Genomic DNA, 18,463 nt, shown 5'->3' with positions numbered 1-18,463 from the left:
CTTTTCTCCCCCCCCCACTTAAAATTATTTGGTCATTAAAGATGGCTTCTTCTTTGTCCCAATCTTCTTGTTCTGCAGGCGTTTCTTGTTGCTTCTCATAGTTCCATTTCTAAGAATTGAAACACGAAGCCAAAAGAACTTCTCCCTTCTTGTGCGTCTTCTTTCCATTTTTTAAGTTCCGTTTTCAGTTCTTCTAAGAGTGATACCATTTTAAAAACTTTTAAACAACCACCCAGTTAATTTTAGTCATCTAGATCCAAAAACCAAAAATCACCAAGTAATCCAAATAATCCAAGGCTGTTTCTACTTGCTTCTTTTTTCCACTTTCTCTTCCTGGGGTTCTATTATTTTGTTACCAAGTTTCCATTAAAATGTATCTTTGAGGAATTTTGTTAAAATTTCACTGTAAGTTCCTTTTAATTACAGTTCCATTCCTTAATTCCAGGCAGTCTCCTCCATTTTTCCAGATCCTGCCCTTCTATTCTTTTTTTTCTCCTTTCCAGCTTTTAAAAACTTTTAAATGTCCAGAAATTTTTATTTATCCCTTTGACTTTTATTTTCAGCTTACATGCCTATTAATGTCAAGGTGGATTTTTTTTTCAGTTTCTTGCTTAAGTCTCTTAGCTGTCAGTATAAGGAAGGGAAGAAAAAAAAACTAATCCTTTCCCTTCTCTCTCTCCTTCGTAGCTTCAAAATCTTCTTTGGGAACAATGTTGTTAAGTTTAGATTCCAGGGTACCTTATTTGTTGCTTTTGCTGTTTGAACCGGTCAACCAAAACTTTCTCTTCTTATCTTCCTCCTGCACATTCTTTTCCGGTCGAGTTCTTCTTTGTGGTGGCCATTTCTGACTACCGCTACAACCGCCTTCAGGAAAGGGAGTAATGGCCAGCTGGGGAGGAGAGATGTGGCTGTCCTCAACCCTGCAGGCAGTCTCCCCCCTCTTCACCACCTCTATGGGGTGGCTTAGCCCCAAAACCAGCCGGCTCGGGGTGCTCCAGCAGTGAGCATGGATCGAAGCCTCGGAGAGATGAGGTTTCGGTCTGTCGCTGAAGAAGCTCAAACCGGAAGTCCCTGCATTATGAATTCTGAACTGCATCTAATTCTTTTATTTTTGCTAATAGAGATCATAAGTTTCCCAAAAGCAGAAGAGGAAGTTCTAAATCACTGAATAAGATCTAGGTGTTCTGAAAGTAACATAAAATGATCTCTATAAAATATTGCTAAAGATGAACTTGCAGAGAATTCATTTGATGCAGAGGTTAAGATGCTTGCCTAGAATCCAGGAAATTTCCAGGCTTCCCTTCAGCACAAAAACCAACTTTGGGCCAGTCCCTTTTTCAGTTCAATCTATTTTATGAAATTGTGGTGAGGAAAAGTGGAGGCAGGATTATTAGATATGTTCACTATTTTGATTGTATGTACTATATAATACTGTATATATGCATATATGTATGGTGGGCTATCAATCAAAATAACAGTAGAATTATTTAAAATCTTACAACATGATGCAATTATGATACTATGTACAGTTTGTCGACAAGTATGGAAATTGTACCAATACCTCAAATACTAGAAAGGATCAATTTGTAAAAGCCATAGTGACCCAGTGGTTAGAATGCAGTATGGCAACCTTTCTCTGCCCACTGCCAGGAGTTCAATCCTGACTGGTTCAGTGTTGACTCAGCTTTCCATCCTTCTGAGGTTGATAAAATAAAGACCCAAATTGTTGGGGACAATATGCTGACATTTGTAAATTGCTCAGAGAGTGCTATAAAACATTATGAATATATGTCATGCTATTGCTAAATGCTGTTGCTATTTCAAGACAAAAAAAAAAAAAAATGCTCAGAAAAGACAAAACTACCAGATGTTTGCACTTATCACAGGTGGCAGTAAGATAGAGCTAAAGGTTTGGCAATTCAGATCTTGGGAATAACTGGGACCAAAACAGCCAGGGTGAAAATGGGCTTCCACTATAAACCTTAATTATTTAATTCATTTGCAAAATATTTCAAAATATTGGATTGGAAAATTTTGAAATTAAAATTGCTGCAAGAAACAACAAAACCTCACAAATGTTAATGGTACAACAATGATAGCTAGGAGTGAGGAAGACTCAAGGAATTTCTTGTTGAAGGTAAAAGAAGCAAGGATAGAAGCTCGTATGCTGCCAATAATAAAAAATAGCTAAGATTTTGTCTATAAGAATTTCCAACCTATGATGGGAGATAAAGTTGAATAATCTTCTTAAGCTTTCTCTTTCAAAATTATATCAAAATTACAGGGTGAGTATAGTCATAAAACATGGTATAGTCATTGCTACATGGAAAAATATTATGATAGATCTAAACAAAATATTAAAATGCAATAGGGAATAGGGCTTTTCATCAAAGAGTGAAATAGCATTGACCTGGAAATGTTTTGGCTGATTTTCTACTCCAAAATGACCTTGAGCCACATCATCATTATGCAGCACAGCTTAGCTTCCAGAACTACTATTGTGTGCTTCTCCTTTACTAAAGAACTAATATCAGCTGCATGAAAACTTTTTGGCCCAAATTCTAAATAGGATGCAAGTGCAAACTTGAGTCAGTGAAACAAATTCTTGAGAGCCATAGCCCTATTTGTAGCCCTAGCAATTAACACAAGGTTAGTTTGGAAACAGGAATGCTTAAAGGTCCGGTATGAGTATGGATTTTGATGGCTAATTTTTGGCTGAAACTACAAATTTCCAAACAAACTTGCCACCTTTCCCTCAAACTGAAAATTGCTGGTATAGCAGAAGCTTGTCTCATAGGAGTTTATGAATAATTTTCCCCTAACTAATGAGTTCCCCATGACTAATAGGGACATTCTGTATTAGAAAACATTTTTCTTTGCCAAGATTATGTAATCTTTAATGTTTGTTTTTTCCAAACATTACTACTCAATTGAGTGACTACTTAATGTACTGGGACTTCAACTTACCAAGTTTCTTACTTCACTGGCTTGGAATCCTGGAAGGTGTAGGAACATAATTTGAACATGGAAAAAGAAGTTTCCTGTGCATGAAAATTTATATTATCACAAATAATAGTAGATAATGTATCTCATGAATAGATTAATTTATACTTACAGCTTTCCAGTTGCATTATACAGGTCTGGACATCCATTGGAAAATTTTTGAGATCCATTGGACAAGAAAGAATTAAAGTCAACCTGAAAGAATGCAACGCAAATAAAACAAAAAGAATATTTTCTTCACATACATTTCCTTACGTCCATCTACAATAAGGAGGAAAATTGGCAAATCCAGCACATGTATAATTAATACAAAATAATAAACTACAATTCATTTAAATGATGAAATATTATAAAGTTGTCTTTGTATTAGACTCTAAGTGCTTAGAATTGATTTTAAAACTGCAATTTTATCAACCTTTCTTGGAAACGAACCTCATAAAATCAGAGAAACCTATTTATGAATAAACATCTCCAAATTTTATTTTGTATTTTTACAGAATTCTCTACATATAATTTGTGCTTATGTTGAGCAATATGGTACATTATAACCTAATCCTGTATCTTTCATTGATTTGTGAAATTATTATAAAAACAACATATTAAGTGTTTCAAATAAAAGCCATATGAATGATTTCTGCTACAAATAATATTATTTTTTCATTTCAAATAAAAGTATCTTTGTTAGACTTAAAAATTTAGGAGAATCAATGGAAGAATTTTGACAGAGAATAGATGATATATGCTATAGTATAAAGAACAAATTATTAGAAAACCTAATCCAGATACATTCTGAAAAAAATAAATATCTTTGAACAAACACAGGAGTATTAAACCCTTATTCAGAATCAGTGCAATCTACAATATGTGTATTCTGCAATGCATTGTATGCTAATGAACTACAACTTAAACCTCATATATGCAATGAAGTTATGGAACATTTAAGGAAAAGGCAGAATTTTTAAATATTGGATATAGTTATATCACAGACTTCTGATAGCAACAAATATAGACAGCTTATACCAGGAGCACGCAAATTAGCTTTGTAGGCAAACTGAAAGAAGGAACTCTTTAAGCATTGGGAAAATTTTGAGAAGTTAAAAATTCTACTAAGGCTTTTAGTAATTTTTATTTATAATTACTGAGTTTGTAAATCAATGTGAATCTATAAAAGCAACAATCATTATGCTTAAATGGAACTTAGATAACCTTGAAATTATGCTATAACCTCATATTTTTGTACTCAACAATTTACCTGATAGAATAAAGAACATTTCCATTTTTAAAAATTCGAAGCAATTTATTGTCAGTTGTTACTTCATGAAAGTTGGCACCCTTTTCATTGGCAAAAAATAAATCAGGTTTCCAGATTGAATCCAGCATGGATGGATCTAAATCTAAAGAGTCATCTGGATATTCACTATAAGAAAGGCGTGGATCATTCCAGTTCTGACGGAGAAAAATGTTCACTCGATAATCCTAAGGAAAAAAACAAAAAATGAAAACAAGAAAGTTATTTTTATTGTTACATTTAATTGGATAATACATATAGTATTTAACTTTTCTAATTAATGAAAACAAATTATTTAGCCTGACACATATTTTAAAAATATGCTTTTAAAATACTCGGCATATTATTGTATGAAACCTAACCATTGAATAAGCACATTGATCTCTATTTTCTCCAGGAATTTGTATAAAAGCAAAAAGTAATGTTATATTTGTGTAAAGAGATTACTACATAAACCTTATATTTACTCTTCTTACGCTGCATTTATCAGAAAGAAATAGTTTACTTTGGAAATAAATTTGGGACAGGTGACAAAAATATGTTTTAATAGCTGTTCATTTGCAGGATTTTCTTCAAGAGTGAAAATCATGATTTCCAAAGGTATAATAAGTAACTAGGAATGCAAAGCTCCAGCATTCACCATTGCTATAAACTATTTTACTGGTGTTTTTTTTAATATCACGTCAGAGGAAAGGGTGAAGAAGAGGAGTAATGTATAACTGACTGATTTAGGAAATTTTCACTTTAAGACACTTAGAACCATAGCCTGCCTCAAAATATGGGCAGATGAGTGTACAGTGAGGAAATAGAATAGAATAGAATAGAATAGAATAGAATAGAATAGAATAGAATAGAATAGAATAGAATAGAATAGAATAGAATAGAATTTTTTATTGGCCAAGTGTGATTGGGCACATAAGGAATTTGTCTTGGTGCAAAGGCTTTCAGTGCACATTAAAGAAAAGATATATTCGTCAAGAGTCAAGAATCATCAGGTATAACACTACTTAGAAGAAAAACAGATTAAAATTACACGAACTAGTAACTTTCTTTTCCAATTAAGCAGGATACGTTCTTGGAAACATTGCATATATAATTGGTTGTTCATTTGCAAATCTTTTCAATTATTCTCCTTATTGTATTAATTATTATATTTATTCATAGTAATTCATAATCTTTTAATTATTATACCATAATATCATCAGTCATTCATTAAAAACTATATAGTTACTAAGAGTTGCACCAACTTGATGGCATATAATCAATCAACTTATGAGAAAAAAATTTGTCCAATGAGCTTGCTGCTTTGCTCCCGGACATTTCTCAGGGCTTTGGGGTGAAGTGTCCTAATCGTTTATAAAGATCCTGAGTGATCAGTTGGTTTTGTGACAGGTTAATAGGTTGAATCACAAGACTGATTGAGACTGATTCTGGCCTTGTGACTTCTAACTGGTTGCTGTCAGGTATGAAATTGAACTGGTGAGGTGGTGGTTGTTTCTGTCATCAATTGATGGTTAGGATGGTCTGCTTCCTTACAGGTTCACATGCTGGTACTAAGTCAATGTGTTTGTTGATGAACCAGTTGGTAGAATGCCAGGCTTTGATAAAATGCCTGATGGGTGTTTGGTGCCAATGACTTTGTCTTTGTTCCATTCAAACCAATGTTGTTTGTTGTCAATGTTATTGATGATCAAGAACTTTGAATCATGCTGTTTGACAGCCAGCTGGTGTTCATGATTCTGGTTTTTACCTCTTGTCCTATCTGTCTGACATTGAACTGGTTAAAATTGTATACCAGAAACCCACACACATGAACCAAATCCTTAACTTTTCCAGCAACCACAACACAGTACACAAAAGAAGCTGTGGCCAGACTCTCTTCAAGAGAGCCAGAACACACTGCAGCACCAAATCCCTAAGAGAAGCAGAGGAGAAATACCTCTTCAATATTTTTCGCCACAATGGCTATCCCAGGAATTTTGTACTGTGATGCATAACATCTAAACCCAGAAAGCCACACAGAAAAGTGCAGCATGGAAACAAATCCTGCCATACATCAAAGGAACAACAGAAGTGGTTGCCAGGCTACTGCAACCCCTAAAAATAACAATAGCCCACAAACCCACATTCATACTCAGACGGAAACAAAGTTCAAAGACAGGACATACAAGGAAGCACCAATGTAATGTACAGAATCAGATGCAACAATTGTAACCAGTCTGCCCAATTGTATGTTGGGCAGACAGGACAACAGCCACAAACTAGAATCCATGAATACCAGCTGGCTGTCAAACGGCATGACCCAAAGTCCCTGATCACCAGTCACACCGACAACAAACAACATGAGTTCAACTGGAACAAAATGTTCTGATCCAATCTTTGCAAACAATGAGAAACCACTTACTCATGAGTAAAACAAACACCCTTTTAAAACAGGGCAGGAACAGTCTTTATTCACATTGGAAAGGCAAAACCAAAAATAATTAGTCACAAATGAAAGTCTTTTCCCTTTCTGAAAACAGGGCACAAACAGTCTCTGTTCACATGAGAACTCAAGATAAAAAATCCTTCTATGATTAAGTCAAGCAGGAACAGTTCCTGTTCACCCCGGCTGAGGCAAATTCACTATCTATTATTTCCCAGCAGGGAGACTCAGTTGGCACCTCAAATACAAATCTGGTTCTGGCAAAGATAAGCGGACTCAATTGATATCCAAACTCTGTCAAGGATCTTGGAGTACTCATCTCTAATGACCTAAGTACTAGAGCCCACTGTAACTACATAGCCAAAAAGGCGTTAAGAGTTGTTAACCTAATCTTACGTAGCTTTTTCTCTGGTAATATTACACTAATAACTAGAGCATACAAAACATTTGCTAGACCAATACTTGAATACAGCTCATTAGTCTGGAACCCACATTACGTATCTGATATTAACACAGTTGAGAAAGTCCAGAAATATTTCACAAGAAGAGTTCTCCACTCCTCTGCTCGTTGCAGAATACCTTATGCCACCAGACTCAAAATTCTAGACCTAGAAAACCTAGAACTACGGCGCCTTCGGTCCGATCTAAGTATAGTGTATAAAATCATACATTGCAATGTCCTACCTGTCAATGAATACTTCAACTTCAACCATAACAACACAAGAGCAAACAATAGATTTGCTCAAGGTTAATCACACCAAATTTGATTGCAGGAAATATGATTTCAGCAACAGAGTGGTCAATGTCTGGAATACTCTACCTGACTCTGTGGTTTCTTCCCCAAACCCCAAAAACTTTAACCTTAGAGGGGCATGCATAAGCGCACCAATCGTGCCTAATGTCCCTGTCCTATTGTTTCTTTTCTTTTCTTTTTAAAATTTTTTCTTATATGTATCCATGTATGCATAACTATGTTTTTACTTATACCTATTATCTTGTAAGCAATTGACATAAATAAATAAATAAAAATATACACTGGAAAATGAATGGTTGTCTGTGACAGGCCACTCCCAAACCCCTACTATTTATTTTCCAGCCAGAGAGGGGCTGGCTAGCATCTATGACTTCTTTTCCTTCAATGAGCTTATTGCCTTCCAATGCTCAACAGAGCCTTCCAAATGCTCCAAAACTGGCCCTCCCCCCTCTCCTCACCTGACTCTGCTGCTAGCTCTGCTGGAAGCTGACAGGCCACAACACAAAGGCAAAGTCATTGGCCATGCCAAAACCAGTCAGGAACACAAGTTTATCGAAGCCTGGCATTCTACCAACAGCCTATCAACAAACGCATTGACTTAGAATCAGTGTATGAACCAATAAGGAAGCAGACCATCCAAACCACCAATTGACAACAGAATTGACAACTCTCTCATCAGCTGAATTTCGTGCCTCAACATCAACCAGTCAGAAGACACAAGATCAGAATCAGTCTTGTGATTCAATCACGCTTGTGAGTCAACCAGTCACAAGACCAACTGATCATCCAGGAAGTATATAAATGAACAGGACACTTCATCCCAAAAGCTTGCTGAAGATGTTATCTAGTTTGGTAACAAAATGTTTGGGAGCCAAGCAGCAAGGTCGGAGGACAAACTTCTGCCTAAATTTACAACCTGAGCTACAAATATTCTCCATAATTTCTAAAACAAAATGTGTCTAATGCTGCTGTTTGGTATTCCTGCTGGAAATGGCAGAACTATAATCACATTTTTTCCAACCAATAGATCAGAATGGACTTTACAGGTTTGCAAAATAGCAGAGGCAATTTGTGTTACAGAGGAAAACATGTAAATCCAGATCCTATATGCAGATAAGTTGATGATCAATTTTTTGCTCAAAATATGTTGAAAATATGATAAAAATGCCCCTCTCTGTAGATGCTCAAAAATTCTGTATGTTTTAATTGTCTTAATTGGCATATATGTGGGTAGCATGGTATACATTTGTAAGTTCATATGACATTAGTTATGTAGCCAGAGAAAATATTGAGGATCTGTCTTATGATAGAATAGAATAGAGCTGGAAGGGACCTTGGAGGTCTTCTAGTCCAACCGCCTGCTCAAGCAGGAGAATCTATGCTATTTCAGATAAGTGACTGTCTAGTCTCTTCTTAAAATCCTCCAGTGATGAAGCACCCATGATTTCTGAAGGCAAGATGTTCCACTGGTTAATTGTCCTCACTGTTAGGAAGTTTCTCCTTAATTCCAGATTCTAGAAACCATTATTTCTTGTCCTGCTTTCTGGTGCTTTAGAGAATACTTTGACCTGTCTTCGCATTGGCAGCCCCTCAAATACTGCTAATTCTTCTTTTCTTTGGGCTAGCCAAACTCAAATCCTGCAGTCGTTTTTCATATGTTTTAGTCTCCAAGCCTTTGATCCTCTTAGTTGCTCTTCTCTGAATTTTTTTCCAAAGTCTCAATATCTTTTTTCTAGTATGGTGACTAAAATCAGTTGCAATATTCCAGGTGTGGTCTTATTAGGGTTTATAAAGCGGTAATAATACTTCATCTCATCTTGATTCTATGGCTCTATTTTACAACCCAAGATTGTATTAGCTTTTTTGGCTGCTGCTTCACACTGCTGGCTCATGTTTAAGTGATTATCCATTAGGACTCCAAAGTTCCTCTCACAGTTACTGTTTTTGAGCCAGGGCTCACCTAATCTGTACTTATACCTTTGATTTTTCCTGCCTAAATGCAAAGCTTTGCTGTTCTCATATTAAAATTCATTTTGTTGGGTAGGGCCCATTGTTCAAGTTTGTCAAGATCTTTTTGGATCCTGAGCTTGTTTTCTGAGGTATTGACTATTCCTGCCAGTTTAGTGTCATCTGCAAATTTGATGAGTTCCCCTTCTATTCCCTCATCTAAGTCATTTATGAAGATATTGAAGAGTACTGGGCTTAAGATGGAGCCTTGTGGTACCCCACTACCTACTTCTTTCCATATGGTTGTAGTACAATTAAGGACTACTTGTTGAATACGGTTTGTCAGACAGCTACAAATCCATTTGGTGGTAATGTTATCTATTCCCCATTTTTCTAGCTTACCAAGAAGTAAGCTTTGTTCTACTTTGTCCAATACCTTACTGAAATCTAAGTATATAACGTCCACAGCATTTCGCTGATCTACTAATAGTCACTTTATGAAAGAATGGAATAATGATGGTAAAGCACAAGAACAACATATTTGATTCAGGATAATATATGAAGCTATTACTATTTCAATGTTTTTATTGTTTGGAAAAATTGAGGAATATGTCTTAAAGTCATTGCTAATGTAGTAGTTATATATTAGATATTTCATTTAAAAAATATATTACAAGACTTTAAAAAAATGAAAAGTCTTTTCTTCTCCAGCCCTCAATTTCTTTTTCTATATTAAAGAAACTATTCACCTGATAACTTCTGACAGCCTCTCCAACCATAGAAACTGCTTAGTGAATCATGAAGGCAGAATTAAAATCCTTCTGGCAATGTTGGCACTTTCTGAAATAATGTCTCTGATGATGTTCATTGACAGCTGAACATTTAAGAGTTTAGATATGACCTTCCCTGCTGTTCTTTGAGATAGAATATATGTTCAGTGACCTATTCAAGATTATGTATGCACCTGTAAGCCATTCAGCATTACAGGACAGAAAATAATAGCTCACTTTTTATATTCAGTTCTATTGTAAAAGTGTCTCAGTGCTCACTTAAATCTCCCTGAACAATATTTTTATTTCTATAAATTCCTAGTGAACAAAGCTGGCATAAGAGGATTGAAGGTAATTCATAATAATTATATTAATTTGACCAAAGACACAAGATAAACAAAAAAGTTCTTGCCTTATTTAATTTTCAGAGTGAAATGGATTCCCTTGCTTTAAACAATAAGCTTCACTGTTGACTCTTAAATGAACTTTTTCTATTCTGCTCTCTTATTTTCTCTTCCTACTTTTATCTCGCAATTATCACAAATTTCATTCTGGCTTTAATTTTATTTCAAAACAGTTACTTTATCTTCCTAAGAACAACTACCAACAACCTGGATTTCCAATTTTATTGCTAATGTCCAGAATTGAGAGAATGCATACTGATCTCAATTTTTTTTAAACAAGTAACTTTTTTAAAAAAATAACTACCAATCTGAATTTGATAGAACTGACCATTGTGATTAAAAACATAGCAAATTCATAATCACACCAGATGTAGTTGTTTGAAAACAAGGGAAGTTTCCAGCAATTGCATGGCTGTGTTCAGACAGTTTTCTTAGAAACAAGAAATAGAAGTTTGTCACTGTATTTTTCTAGGAAATGTTTTAAACTATTTTAAAAGTTTAGATAGAGCCCTGGGAATTCTTAGTTATATCTTACTTATGCTTTTGGGGATCCAACAAAAGTGACTAAGTGGTGGATGAGATTGGAGACACTTTATATCTGGAGAATTTTTCATGCATAACATACATTAGACTTTAGTAGTTTGCTTTATTTATTTAAAGCATTTATATTCTACCTATCTGAAACTTGAGTATTTATGTAGAATAAAAGAAGTAAGAATAAGAGGCATTGAAATAATGCTACATATGTAAATTGTTCAGGCTAGTTGAATTCCAGTGGAAAAGTGCTGTTTCATTTTCATCTTGAGGCTAATAAAATAGGAAAAATGTTCAATACATACAATGGTCATTTACATTACATTTACTTTTATAAACTTTGCTGATGTCTGCTCTCCAACAGGAGAAATTGAACATAATGGAGTTCTGCTTTTCATAAACTATTTTTTTATCTGCAGTTAGAATAATCTAAAGGCAAGTGTTTATTCCCCAGTCTCATTGCTAAAATACATGTAGTTGACATAAAATATATAGTAGGTCTTTAAAAATAAGAATACAAGCACAAGGGTTATTTCCTGCAAGTTTATTATTCTAACTACTCCCATTCTGAATGGAAAGTTACAACTATTTCAAATGGAATTCCTTTCCCATATGAGCAAGACATTCCTTTTTCAAACTACTGTATTCAAAATGTTCTTTACAAGTTCTTCTTGCAGCTTTATCTTTGTAATAGTATTCTGAGTGTTTCTCTCATTAAACCTTTTGGGGAAAAAAGTCACTTCAGTTCACTGAAGTTTACTGTAGACAAAAGAAAATAGCTTCTTCCACTGGAGTGAATGGGAAAATTATGCTAAGTGGAATTTCTACATTCAAATGGAGTGTTAAATTGGTTTTCAGTTAATATGTTTCCAAAGGAATTCGGTTAGTGGTTACTAGCAGTATTTCATGCAATTTCAGCAAGGTTATAATAAAATATGGTGCTTTATGCTTTTATATTGTCAATAATTAATGTAGAAATGAATAGGTTCTATGGCTTTATTTTTAATTTTTAATTCAGAATTTGTAAAAAAAAAAAAAAACTGTTATGATCTGAAATCATTGAACCCTTTTTTTTCTAAACTACAATAGTTTCAGGTGATATCAATACTAAAATACTGTTTTTTAAAAAATTGAACAATAATAAGAATATAACCTTTTCCTGGATAATTTACACTTGCCAGATTTTCCCAATACCAACATGCAATTGGTATTTAAAAGAAGAATTAAGAAAAGGAAACATTTTGATATTGCTCATTCTGTAGTCTAAAGAAAGCATGCATGCTTTAAAGCCTGTTTGTATTTGCTCTATGAAGTCCTACAGCACAATTCATTAATCAAGAAAAATTATGCCAGCCCTGTATTGGTTCCAAACATGTGCATATTTTTAAGTCTTTAAACATTCACAAAACGTTATACTAAGTTTTTTTCTTACAATAGTAAATAAAATGTGATCATATTAAGAGCAATTGCGTTCTCTTCGCTGATGATGTAAAGCTGTTCAATACCACAGACAATACTGCTACCCTACAAAAAGATCTTGACTATGTATCAGAATGGTCAAACAAATGGCAACTTCAAATCTCAACAAATAAATGCTCTGTCTTACATATTGGCAAAAAAAATCAGAAAATAAAATACAAGCTGAATAGTCAAGATCTTGTTGATGACCCAAGCTCTGTAAAGGACCTTGGAATACTCACCTCTAATGATCTAAGTGCTAGAGCCCACTGCAACTACATAGCCAAAAAGGCATTAAGAGTTGTTAACCTAATTCTACGTAGCTTTTTCTCTGGTAATATCACACTACTAACCAGAGCATACAAAACATTTGCTAGACCAATACTCGAATACAGTTCATCAGTCTGGAACCCACATTACGTATCTGATATTAGCACAATTGAGAAAGTCCAGAAATATTTCACAAGAAGAGTTCTCCACTCCTCTACTCGTTGTAGAATACCTTATGCCACCAGACTTGAAATTCTAGAACTAGAAAACCTTGAACTACGCCGTCTTCGGTCTGATTTAAGCATGGTATATAAAATCATACATTGCAATGTCCTACCTGTCAATGAATACTTCAGCTTCAACCATAACAACACAAGAGCACACAATAGATACAAACTCAATGTTAACCGCACCAAACTTGATTGCAGGAAATATGACTTCAGCAATAGAGTGGTCAATGTCTGGAATACTCTACCTTTCTTCCCAAACCCCAAAAACTTTAACCTTAGACTGTCTACTATTGACCTCACCCCTTTCCTAAGAGGTCTGTAGGGGGCGTGCATAAAGCGCACCAACGTGCCTACCGTCCCTGTCCTATTGTTTCTCTTATTCTTCTTTTATTTTTCTTATATGTACCCATTTCATGTATTCACAACTATGTATACACTTATACTTATCTTGTAAACAATTGGCAAATCAAATAAATAAAATAAATAAATAAAAATCTTACTGTATATACCTCACTGTTGAATTAAAAAAGTGCATATATATTTAGTGAGGCATAACTACGAGATAAAGCTGGAAGGTGGAAAGGTAGAATTAAAAGTGGAATTTAGAGACCATGCCAAAAATTAAAGAATCTTAATTAAATACTCTGCCATCCCAACACCTTATAATGGTGTAGTGTAGCAACACAGATACCAGACAACATTTTTGTTTTGATTTGTTGACAATCTTAATTACAATAATTAATGATATTTTTAATCTAATTAGAATTAAAATGGTTTTCTCCTATCTATTGGATACTGCAGTTAGTTGCCTAACAATTGTGGAAAAAATATTGTGAGATTGAAATGCAAAAAAAGATACCTTGTTTTGAAAATCATCACAATACTTTATGTACCTTAGCTATTACAAATTTCAGCAATGCTTTTTTTTTTTAACTGATAAATTTATTTGACAAGGATGAGTTCACTAATAAGCTACATGCCCAAAGCTGTGATTACTAACTGTGACTGCAGATGCACTTATTTTTATGTAATCCCCATGCTTATACTTAATTTTAGTGTAAACTCATCACTAAGTGACTGAACTAGTGATGAAACAAACACTGGGAATTCACTTTGCAACTAAAGTATGCCAAGTATTCTGCTATTTTGTTTTTACATATCTTTACATTTATCATTTTCTTGAAGTGATGCTAAAGTTATGACAGAAATGTATTTAGTTTGCATTTAAACATGAACGTCCTAACTGATGTCTCTCCAGCATAATAACAGCTATCCTTATTAGGCTGAAGATCTCCCATTCTTTTTCCATGAGCCAATGAAAAGTCCCCAGGGAGGATTTGAGTGTAATAGTATCACTCATTATCAATTGATAATGTTATGCCTTCTTTCTTTCTTTTTTTTGAAAGTGATACAATCGCCACTTATTTTCCGCAAATTTGTTCAGCTTTTTAAAAATTCATCTGCTTTGATGGCCATCTTTGTATCCCCAGGAAACAAATTCCTTTACTTAATTATGCACTATGTGTAACAGCATTTTTCTTTATTTATTCCGAATTGTCCACCTATAACTTCAGTTGCTTCATATTTTGAAGAAGAATAAAAACCAATATCCATTCTCTCTTCATCACAAACAATTGCTTAAACCTTTACTGTAGAATTCTTTATAGACTAGACTAGACTAGACTAGACTAGACTAGACTAGACTAGAATAGAATAGAATAGAATAGAATAGAATAGAATAGAATTCTTTATTGGTCAAGTATGATTGGACACACAAGGAATTTGTCTTGGTGCATATGCTCTCAGTGTACTTAAAGAAAAATAAAATACATTCATCAAGATTCAAGAATCATAAGGTACAACACTCAATAATAATCATAGGGTACAATAAGCAATCAAAAGTAAATGATTTGATTTGCTATGCACAAAGAAGTCAGTGTTGACTCCCAGCAACAAACAGATAGCTGGTCTTCTGGCCCCTTGAGTCTTCTAACATTGTACAATTTATTTTGCTGCTGGTGGTCATCTTCTTCTTTCCTCCAACTTTTCCAAAACCTTTGATTTGTCATGGTATCTGGATTTTCATATACTATGTCTAAAATATTATAATTTAAATATTGTCATTTACCCCTTGAGTGAGAACTCTGAATTGATTTGTTTCTTTTCTTGGTTATTTATGGTGCTGTTAGGATATCCATGGAATTTAGGAATATTCTTTTATTGTGATTACCAACCAATTAAAATTCTCTTTTCCCCTCTACTTTCGTGGTTCCAAGTAATGCTCCCAACCAATTCAAGGCCTTGAGGCCTTGGCTTCCTCAAAAATCCTGTTTATTGGGTTCATCATATTGGCACAGTAAAAGATGAAAACAACACTGAATAATTCCCGTGCTTTCAGTGTAATTAAAGAATAGATATTGTTCAGCCCCTTTGTGTCACAAGTCATGTTAGCCAACCAAGCCGGTGATGAATTTTTCAGCACTCCCTCCTGCCATTGCTGATCTGGCGTTGGTTCTCAAGAGCCTTATTATTATTATGTCTGGCAGATTGAAAGAAAGCATTCTACAGCCCATAAGTCATCTGCCCCCATAAGGATGGCAACTAAGAAATGAAGCAAGAAAAATATGGCTTCAGTTAGAGTCATTTTGAGAGTTGACATCTGTACAAGAAAGCACAGCTGCTATTATGTTCCACACTAGAGAGTTATTGCAGCATTTTAATAACTTACTGTTCTTGTTCTAAATATTTCTCTATTATACAGTCAGATATATGGTCAGAATCATGCTATTCTCAGTATGCACACACCTGAAGACATCATGAAATTGGCAATTTTATTTATTTCCAAATAATCCCCTAAATTCAAGATTTTTTCAGATTTAGTTTTAAAAAGAAAAAAATACATTTATAAGATGTACTAGGTAAACAGCAAAAACTAATATTCAGCATCACAAATCAAACACTGTCAGGATCAATAATTGGCAGGATAGATTATATTAAGACAATGTGTATAAACATTATCTCACTATTAATGAGATGTTCCAAAATGAAATGCCAAAAACAAATTGGGAATGAACTCAATTCCATTGCCATATACTGCATTTTTCTGATCAAGTACCTGTGTGACAGTCATACATTCAAAAATAGGGGAAATAATAGCATTTGGTTTCCGCTTATACTGGGCCACTGATAAAAGAAAACAAAGTGCCATTGTGCTCCTCCTGCCCCTCCCATTAACAACTTTATTTTGTTTTTTTTGTTTTTTTACTTGAGAAACAGCACAGTGGTTAAAATTAGAGGGGAGTCTGGAGTAAGCGTTAACGTAGAGAATCAATATAAAGATGGAGCAGTGTTATTTTGTCACTGCATAGAAGCAGACTTGGCACATCTTGGGTTTGTTAGGCTGAGCTTCCTGGAAGAGCAACAAGATGCATACCAGAAGATGTAGCTTGCGTGACAGATTGCATAATATGTATGGTTTCTTTCAATTGATATTGGTTGGCTTTGTCAGTTGGAACCTTGACATAGTGTACATATGTATATGTATCATGTATACAGTATCCATTGTATATTACTATAATTTCAGAATAATTTCACAATCACTTTTATATTCTGTATGTTCATGCTTCTGAATAATCACTTTGCTGCAGTAGCTCATTTTGATAAATAGTCTGAGAATCCAACTTTTCAAAGCTTCTCTGCTCTTCTGCTCTGCTCAGCTCATGAAAAGGGCATTAACGGGATTCACGGGATCAGTGTGTATTAGGATTCAAATTACATATTTCTATGAGATATGATACAAGTTCATAATGATGATGATATCAAAATGTACAGATTGTCATTTTCACATAATGATAGTTAGCCGTGGAGCCCTGTTGTGTATAAACTGGGCCTAAATCAATTGTACTGATGCATTGTAGCTATGTACCTTTTCTCTTCTATTTTTATTTTGTACAATAGAAACAAACAAGATTTAACATTTTTAAAAAAACTATTAAACTGATTATTAAAATACATATACATTCTTTAAAAAAACATAGTGAAAAGCATAACCAAAACAGGAAGAACCAAATGCATCAAATAAAGATGAATTTCAAGGTATTCTGAATCTTTGACCAAAAGCTATGCAAATTAAATGACAAATATTTCCATCTATGCAACATATTGCTGACACTCTGTATATAAAACATTTCAAATATTATATAATACAAAGGGACTGTTTTACCACTACAATGTTTTCTTTGATAACTAGTTCCCAGTGAAATTGTCTGTCTTGAATCTTAATGGAATGTTTTCATAAGTAACTCAAAAGTAAGTATGCATTTATAGAACGATATCCTACTAACTAAAACAGCATTAAAGTACTACATGTATGTGATGCACAATGCATATAAGTGGCCTAGTTTAATTTTATTTATTTATTCACCTTCTATAGCTGCCCAACTCAATCAGGTGACTCCGGGTGCTTAAATTTGTATTTTGTTTTATTATGAAAAAAGTTAAAGAATATTGAAGCTCATGTTATAAAATGGCTGCTTTGATCCTGACTAAATTTGGCAAAAAAAATCATTTTAACTGCAAAGATGCATAATTGAAAAGGAAACCATTAGATACCAGCAATCTCTGAAATCAGGACTACAATTTAATACTAGCTGATGAAAACTGTGTGATGTAATGAAAAATTATAACTGCTTGTACTCAGGGCCCTGGAGATTTATATATGCAGTATGCATCCAAAATTGCAATTTTCATTCTTGATTAAAATGAGAGATGAAATGAAGAAGTCTCTGGATACAAGGACAAGATCTGTTGAAAGCTGAACAAGCACAGTCAATGTGATCAGAATAGATTTATTTATTCCTCTTCAGCAATTAGGGACTTTCCCCATAAGGTTGGCATAAAATGACCGATCCAATGGATGTACAGTTCAAATATGATTCCATTTTTTTATGTGACAGAAGCAAATTAATGTGTTTAGATTTGCAAATTAATGTGTTTAGATTTGCTCTTCTTCATCATTAAAATGAATGAATGTACTATTAATAAGAACCAGAATTCACTTTTATTTATGGATTTGGCTACATTTTCTTTTCTTTTCTTTTCTTTTTGAAAATTTTATTTGGGTTTTCACACAAAAAAACATAATACAAATAAAACATCTTTTTTTGAAAATAGCATGGTCCCAGGTTACACTTCTTCATACAGACACAAACTCAATTTCATGCTCACTTTTATGTTCTATTCCGTATCTTATTACTGTTTTACATTTTCTACATAGTTTTTCTCCTCTCTTAATTTTCTCAATTTTATTTTAATTATCTCATATCAGTTTTAATCATTATATTTATACTTTTGTCTGTCCTGTTTCAATTTCATATTTTCT

At 34.0% G+C, this 18,463-nt stretch overlaps 1 protein-coding gene across 2 annotated transcripts in view; it reads right to left on the bottom strand.

The window, feature by feature from the left end:
* GLRA3 (glycine receptor alpha 3) overlaps nucleotides 1-18,463 on the bottom strand; it is a 77,095-nt gene that overhangs the window by 39,061 nt on the left and 19,571 nt on the right. For both annotated transcript variants that reach the window (XM_026666995.2, XM_087963295.1), the window contains exons 4-5: nucleotides 4,256-4,479; nucleotides 3,116-3,198 (exon numbers count right to left, since the gene is read on the bottom strand). In XM_026666995.2, the coding sequence (XP_026522780.1) occupies nucleotides 3,116-3,198; nucleotides 4,256-4,479 (307 nt within the window). The remainder of the gene's footprint in view (nucleotides 1-3,115; nucleotides 3,199-4,255; nucleotides 4,480-18,463) is intronic.

This window comes from Notechis scutatus, chromosome 4 (assembly GCF_049901735.1).
Source record: "Notechis scutatus isolate UNSWTSFEM ecotype Mainland chromosome 4, rNotScu1.2, whole genome shotgun sequence".
NCBI classification, from domain to species: domain Eukaryota; kingdom Metazoa; phylum Chordata; class Lepidosauria; order Squamata; family Elapidae; genus Notechis; species Notechis scutatus.
Note: the sequence above shows the minus strand (reverse complement) of the source record. Positions and strands in the feature narration are given on the sequence as shown.